General features: G+C 38.2%; 1 protein-coding gene across 1 annotated transcript in view; it reads right to left on the reverse strand.

The window, feature by feature from the left end:
* trpm6 (transient receptor potential cation channel, subfamily M, member 6) overlaps positions 1–5,743 on the reverse strand; it is a 17,852-nt gene extending 12,109 nt beyond the window's left edge. Inside the window, exons 1-15 of the mRNA XM_053325930.1 lie at positions 5,534–5,743; positions 5,338–5,417; positions 5,049–5,087; positions 4,137–4,326; positions 3,755–3,968; positions 2,874–2,998; positions 2,571–2,742; positions 2,281–2,455; positions 2,022–2,145; positions 1,865–1,937; positions 1,562–1,662; positions 1,313–1,447; positions 615–668; positions 293–427; positions 53–178 (exon numbers count right to left, since the gene is read on the reverse strand). Coding sequence (XP_053181905.1) covers positions 53–178; positions 293–427; positions 615–668; positions 1,313–1,447; positions 1,562–1,662; positions 1,865–1,937; positions 2,022–2,145; positions 2,281–2,455; positions 2,571–2,742; positions 2,874–2,998; positions 3,755–3,968; positions 4,137–4,326; positions 5,049–5,087; positions 5,338–5,417; positions 5,534–5,551 — 1,761 coding nt within the window. The 5' untranslated portion in view covers positions 5,552–5,743. The remainder of the gene's footprint in view (positions 1–52; positions 179–292; positions 428–614; positions 669–1,312; positions 1,448–1,561; positions 1,663–1,864; positions 1,938–2,021; positions 2,146–2,280; positions 2,456–2,570; positions 2,743–2,873; positions 2,999–3,754; positions 3,969–4,136; positions 4,327–5,048; positions 5,088–5,337; positions 5,418–5,533) is intronic.
* Between the last annotated feature and the right edge of the window lie 2,361 nt (positions 5,744–8,104).

Raw genomic sequence — 8,104 nt, forward strand, 5'->3', positions numbered from 1 at the left:
AAAGGGAAAATTTGCTTCCAGTCCTTTCAAGAGAGATTAAAGAAAATCCCACCTTGCGTTTGTAGGGCTGTGCAGTCCTAAAGAAATGCAGGTCTTGGGAACTCCTGACCCTTAAAGAGTTTGGTATCAATCCCCGTCTCTGTTTTGACAAGGAGGAAGAACTGTTGCGTCTGCCCTCCTATACACACCATAACAAGAATGAGGAGGGTGCATTATATATGAGGAAACACCAATGTGAAAATAACAAAACAAAGCAGGCTAAAAAAAATACTAACTAACTAATAATGCTCACCTTGTCCTGCAAGCGGCTGTAGGCAGCTCGGAAGTGTTTTCGTGTGTAGATGCTGCGGTACGCTCCTCCTATAAGGTACTCTATCACAAGGCCCACATCAATGAGAGAAATGCGGTAACCTAGGGGCAGAGAGGTCTACTCACACAAACACACACATATAAAGTAAATAGACAGTATATATTTAACTATTATGTACACAAATGCAGCTCAAAATAATATCCAGTGTAAGTGTCAATAATATCTTATTAAACAAGATTGTGATGAGTATATGTAGTGTGACTAATTGTGTACATTATTATCCTCACACTGTTACTGTACTTACTTGTTTTACATCTTCAATGAGGTGATGGAGAAAACGGTCAGTCTGCCCCTGTGGCTGAGGAGAGAAATTATATTATTATGCAAATAAACAAGTAAACACATAATACCAACTTCATAATCACTGAGAAAAAACTGGTTACTTTTAAGAGAGAGAGAGAGAGAGAGAGAGGGGGGGGGGGGAGGAGAGAGGCAAAAAAGACACATTTGTAAAAGACTAAACAATCACACTTACAGTAGAAGCTCTGGCTCTAGCATGTTTCTTAGGGGGCTTATTATCCCAGAGTAATGAATAAGTAAAGAGGCTTTAATAAACAAAAAATAAAGACAGCGAGGAGAGAGCCAAGCATGAGTGTAAAGATGACAAAGACTTCTGTGATCTCAAAAAGAACAACTGGGAAAATACTGTGAAAGCAATTGACCAGGAGACGCAGAGAAACTTAATGCAAAACACTTACTGCGCATTATTGTGATTTCAGTCAAAACCATAGTTTTGTCATTTGTGCTTCAAGAACCACAAACAAAAGAATTGAATTTCTTCTGTTTGTATAGCAAAGTGAGAGCCAAGGGGGAAACAAAAGAGGAAATAGCATAGTGAGCCAAACAAAAGCACTGAGGGGTGAAAGTATTCTCTGAAAAAAAGAGTGCGACAGATGGTGTGTCACAACAATACAAGTGGATTGTTTAATATATAATAATAACCGTGTTATAGAGCTCCTCCAGGCGATCCACAGTGAGGAAGCGACTCATAGTCATGCCGTTGTCAATCAGCAGTTTGACAAAACTGACACGGTCCATCACCAGAGCATCCAGCATGGCTTGCTCCAGGGAACCCACCTACATAACAGCACACAAAAGATTTACAATCATGGATATTTTAAGAATGTACAACATTCTTCATCAGAAACAATAGCACATAATTACACTGTAGCTTGTAGTAGTAAGTGTCACCTGCCAGTGTTGTCCATACACCAGGATGTGTTTCTGTGCAATGTCAGCCCTGTCCCAGGCTAGGGCCATGCTCAACTGCTCTGCAGGACTGGCCTTCGTGCCTGTTCATCATACAGAACAAAAACAAACAACAGAGTATATATCTCTGTATTGGTAGTGAGCAGTTTGTCATAGCAGGAAAGGCAAAGTGTAAAATGCACGATTGTTCAGCTATTATCAATATTATAAATTATGCTACAATATGTCAAAATGTCTGCAGTGAAAAAGGTCTATTATCACAACCAAAAAGAAGCAGATAAGTACCCTTAAGTGTAGTGGTCAAAATGGCTGCATCTGATGCCATCTGGTCCTCTGATTCTGAGTCAAAGATGCTTATCTGTTGTTTAAACACACATGAAGTAAGAAGTAAGTGTGTGTCCAATCATAACACAGATACATTCATAAATGCTATTTCACTTACAGACTGTCTGTGATCCATACACTGCAGCAGGAGAGTGTAGAGGTGAGAGGCTTCTGGCCTCTCGACTCCAAACACATCTCCAATCATGACAAGGAAGTCCTCTTTAATGTCTGCATCCAACTGCCTACAAGACCAACACATACTGTAAATTGTCTTTGGGACAGGTGTGTTCATTGTACATGTGATGCACAAAATACTGAGCCAATATTCCTCCAAAATGTATACTAAAATAAGTGTAAGTAAAAATAAGTAGACATACCTGTCACCAGCTGTCTGTTTGTGTAAGAAGGCAAGCAGGTCGGCAGCCCTGCCCGATCCTTCGAACACAAACACTGGCACAGGGGGCACATTGCTAACGTAGTCCAACACTGTGGACACAATGGCTGGGCCTCCCTCTACCACCACACACACCACAGGCACTCCTTGGTTCAGTCCTTCAAAGAAAGGATAAGAGGGACAGTGAAATATATGTCAGTGACATCATTCCCCTGTGCTTTTCTCATTTCCTATATGTCTCACAAAAAAAAATTCACACACACACTGACTCACGAGGGTGTATCTTTTGCATTTGGATGTGTTTCTCCATCTTCCTCCTAAGGCCCTGCTGACAGCCATGTTTTCCCAGTGTCCCGTCATCCACCAGCAGAAAGTGGGAGTGGAAACCATTAAGACAGGCTCTCTTACTCAGAGGGTTTCCCAGTGGCTGGTAAGGCCTGAACACCTGAATCATGTTGAGCAGAAGAGCCAAGAGTCAAAATATGCTCAATAAAATGAAATCTGTAAATGTAGTCAGTGTCCGATTGGTGAGACGGTGTGATCTCATTCAATAATAAACAAAATCTCAGCACTTACATCTCTGCCTATAAGATCTGTGTGGTTGTCAATCACTCCCCATGGTGTGATCCCAACGGTGTTTCTCTTCCTCAAGTCGTGGCCCCCAAATGTTTTCACTGCCTCGCCTACATACTTAGACACACCTAGAGTTGATGTAGAGGGCAGGTGAATGCACAGCAAACACATAATTCAACTGTACAAACTGACCTGAAATAAACTACAATTCTGCTTTGTGCAACTGCAAATAAATCTGCAAAAACACAGGTGTGCCTGGGCAAATAACATCATGTTTAAATGACAAGTGATGCCGAATGAAAGCCCCCGGAGGTCAATTTGTGATTTGTGATACTGAGGTATACAAATAAAAATGTACTTAACTTGACTTGATCCCTTTATAATGCATACAGTGTACACAACTGTAGAGTTTCATTTAACCACATTAAAGTTATGCAATAGAAATCCATCTAAGATCAATGTAATTCAAAGTAGTATTTTAGAGTACAGCTGCAACTAACAATTATTTTCATTATTTAATATTAATCGATGAATCTTTTGGTCTATAAAATGTCTGAAAAAATGTTGATCGAGCACTGTTTCCCAAAGTCCTCAAATGTCTTCTTTTGTCCCAAACAGCAGTCCATTACTCAAAGATATTTAGTTTACTATCATAGATGATTCCCATTAGAGTAGCTGGAATCAGAGAATTTGGACTTTTTTTAATTATTCGATACAATTAATCAATTATCAAAATAGTTGCCTGGCTTGACTCTGTCCAAAGTTAACAAAATCCACTAACCAGCAACTCTAATTAATATGTTATATCTTGTTTGTTTAATTTGTACAACACCTGTAAGTGTAAAATGACAAGCTGTGGTTATGTGTTGAGTTATTTCATGTACCAGTATTAATGCCATCAGTGAGTATCCATGCCCCTGTGCTGCGGGCAGCAGTCATCAGTCCTTTGCTGAAGGCCTGTTGGACTTTAGGAGGAAGGGTGAAGTTTTCTGAGCCTCCCTGGACTGTCAGTAGAAGCTTGGGTCTCTCCATCTGCCACTCCCTCAGCATCAGTTGGAGTAGAATCTCTGGCTTTGAGTCCACAGCCAAGCGAACATACTGGAGGGGAAACAGAATGTATTTGTGACAGAGAGTCTCTTTTTTGAGCAATCCCTCATATAGAATTTCATATGACTATGATTATCTAAATTTGGTATGCTAATTGAGGACGCAGCCAGGTTTTCTTTTTGCCTAGAAACACAGTGTACATTTGGAAGACATATAGACCTTGGCCCGACAGGAGCGCGTCGCACTGTCCTGAAAATCTATGGTCCCATAGGCATTGGTGGGACTGGCTTTGGTGTGGAGCTGCATGGACCACTCCTCTTCCACATCCTGTCCTGGACCAGGATAGAGGGATATGGGGGGAAGTGAATCTTGCCATGAGTGCTCCACCATCAGGCGGCCACAACAGCACCTGACCAATGACAAGATACAAAGAAAAAATAATTAATTAACTGATCACTTGTGTAGAGTGATAGTGAAAAACATTTATTGCGATCAAATCAGTTATCTAAAAGATGTTTTTTAGCAGAGAAAAAAGAATGGACTGCAAACATATCTTAATAAAATATCTTAATTTAGCAGTATGTATTTATTACAAATGGTCCTCATCACACACAATGTGTGGAATTTCTACTCTGTTTTTTTAAATTTTCTATGGGAATGACTTGTCATATTCATATAAAACCACTTCAAAAGTTGAGTATCATTCACAAGCACATGGCCTATTTAAGCCCGGTTGCTATGATTCCTCCCCTCTTCCTCATTTCCTGTCTCCCTGCCTCCCTCTTTGGTTGTGTTTGTCAGTTTACAGCCCACAAAATTTAAACACACATGAATCTCCTATTCTATCCTGTGTTTTATATAGGAAACTAACAAAGTTGAGCTAGTTCGCGGAACATTAAACTATTAGGTTTTTTATAAACGCAATGGCAATAAAACTGACAAGATTTGAGAGAAACAGAAAGCAAAAAGGGGACATAGTGAAATAAAGGATGAAGGGAGAAGAGACACACAAAAAGTCCACAAGGGTCTCATGGGAATAGTAGGGGTGGGTTGGATATGCGTGGTATGCTCGAGGACGGTGTAATCACAAACACATACACGGACAATTCATATTGTTAATCATAATTATACCTGATCAAGTTCTGGCACACTTGACATACGGGAATACATCTGTAAAAAAAAAAAAAAAAAAACAGGAAATAACACATTATCAAAGAATCCACATGATCGCTATTCCTGGAAGGAAGGGCTGAGTGCCAAATAGTTCTGCCCTTAGAAAAATTGAGTTTACAAATACTGCTGTTAATGTTATACTATGTTCTAACTAAACAAATCAGCTTGTATTTCTACTGAGAATCATAAAATCCTGTATTAAAACCATTTTCTGGCAAATCATCAATACAATCAGATTTATGTTTACCTGTGTAGGTCTCGAGAGGAAGGGATAAACTTTACACATTCTCTCTTGAAGAAAGTTTCCTCAATCCAAGACTTTCGTGACTGAAATAAGAAAAGAACATTTTAACTTTACACAAATACAAATACAGGAACAGCTCAGAACTGCATTCTTTCGTTGTCAAACTCATCCTCCACAGACAAAAAAAAAAAACCCTGACCTTCTCAGTGAAGCTCATGGCAGTGCCGTCAGCTGTCTACATGCTGGACTCACAGGTAACGTTAGGTCCCTCCCTGTCATAGAAACCTGACCTGCTCACTTAAAAACACTGACCGGATGTGAGATATGACAGCCAACCTCACATTCAACTTCACAGCAGTCTTTTCTTTGTGCTTCCCCAGGTTTTTCAAGGTCTGTCCTGCTCCTGTGCTCCGTTTCTCAGCCAGATTTAACAATGGCCTCAGTGAGTAGAGTATTGTTGGTAGGAAACATGCACACATCCCCTTCCTGAGATTAGTACACATAGTTTGGAGTCGGTGTGCTCCCTCCCTGGGTCAGATTGTGTAAACACTAAACAGAACTCTGCAGTTAAGTTACTCTCAGTGTTTTTATTATACATATCTCTTTATAGACAGTAAACCTCACTAATTTATCATGTCCTGTTGTTGCAATTTTGGTAGCACAACATTGCTAACAACGAAACATCAATCAAATAAAGCACCACCTTCAAGATCCTGGGCTCTATATATATAATTCAAAATATATACAAGTTTCACAAAATGTAAATACACAATATGAGAGAATTGACCCAGAGCAACAGACATGATAGGACAGATATTCTACTGTGTACATTGCACATCTTTATCTACAGCAGTTAATGGCATATGGATTTATATATTACATTTCCTGTCCAAATATTTTTGCAGTTGTTCAATATTTTTGAGGCTATTATTGTGTCAGGGTAATTAAGATTCACTAAGCATATGCGTCAATGTCTCAATGTGAGATATCATGAACACATATGTGGGTTGTGTGTGTATATAGTGGGGGAAATAAGTATTGAATGCATTTTGTAGTTTTTTTTCCCGTCTACTAATTTATAAAAGAAAAGAATAATACAAAGTAATATCACTCTCACAATATTTGTAATAGTTAAATTAAACTATCCACAAGCTAGTTCCTTTTCATTCATTAATGTAATAGCTAGGAAAACGTCAAATTAGCCTGCATTACCTAACTATGGCATATTTTGATATGTTGCTCAAACAACTGTCCTAACAATGCTGAGATTTCAATACGTGCTAACTGTTAGCTTAGCTTGTCAGTCAAACTACAGCTTCCAGCTAGCTTCACGAATCAGTTAGCTACCAAAGATTGGAGACAAACTGCTGCAAACCATCTTGTGTTAAAGTTAAAGATATATTATCAATTTCTTAAATCAAAACATTATTTAAACAGAATATCAGAGACTTTACATTATGTTAAACAGTCTCTTTCTCAACTATTGTCTCTCTACGTTCCCATCCACCTCACTCTGCCATCTGTCTCCTAGGTGATCGCTCATCTGCCAGGTCTTAAGGAAACTCGTTGAAAGTTGTTATATCACCTCATTCATGCCTATGATCTCTACAGCTACGAAGAAAACCCGTTTTAGTCATTTTTGAATAATTAAGACCGAGAAAATAGTAATAATAGTAAAATGATATAGGTTGAAGATGCGGGAAATAAGCGTCCCCTGATGACAGGTCAGTGTGCCAGGCTGAGCCCAGTTTTACCTGGCTTTACTGGCCCATGCTTTTACTTGTGTGTGCTGTTATTCTCCTGTGAAGTGTTTTTCCCTGTCTGCTTTAACTTATTTGGCTTCATGAATCAAAAAATATTTAAAGATCCCCCAGACATGTTTTAGGTCTATAACAATACACTACTTGGAATAATAATTGTCCCAAGAAAAAAGACCATATCAGAAACTTGTTAAACTCAACTTAGATCTCTTCCCACTCCCTCTTGTAAAAATCAAGAAGTTTAACAACTGGACACAAGAGTCAAGTTTCCACATCAAAATTGTTTAAGTTTCATACTTGAAAAAAGTCTTCTGGCTGTATTTTGATTTTTTTTTCGGTAAATATATTTCCAATGAGAATATTCACATGAAATTCTCACCAGACTTTGGTATTAACCCATGAAATCCACACATATAAAGAAATCAAAACATTAAAGTCTATAAATAAAGTTATGTGTAATAAAGTGGAAAAAAGTATTGAACACGCTAAATGTAGTTAATACTTAGTGGAGAATCCTTTGTTTGTAATGATAGCTTCAAGCTTCAATCATGCTATGATGGGATGCTCCCAGTATTTCATAGGTTTGTCCAAATGTTACTTTAACCCTTATATACTGTTCAGGGTCAAATTTGACCCATTTGACCAATTTTGAAATACATCTGTAACCAGTTTTTACCCATCATGAGATGTTTCACCTTGGTAACAAAAAACCTTTTTGTAGCTCATCAATATGTACTAACCCAGCTGATATTAACTTTTCCTGTGTCATTCCACTTCATTAAACATAACTTTATTTGTGGACTTTAATGTTTTGATTTCTCTATATGTGTGTATATCTTGAGTTAATACCAAAGTCTGGTGAAAATTTCATTTGAGTAAAATATATTTGGAAATATATTTACTGAAAGAAATGTTGTCACGTTCAATACTTATTTACCCCACTGTAGGCCTACACATATATTTAAATACTATACATGAGTATATACAGTAAATAATTTATTTCAGGTCAG

This window comes from Scomber japonicus, chromosome 9 (genome assembly GCF_027409825.1).
Source record: "Scomber japonicus isolate fScoJap1 chromosome 9, fScoJap1.pri, whole genome shotgun sequence".
NCBI lineage: Eukaryota > Metazoa > Chordata > Actinopteri > Scombriformes > Scombridae > Scomber > Scomber japonicus.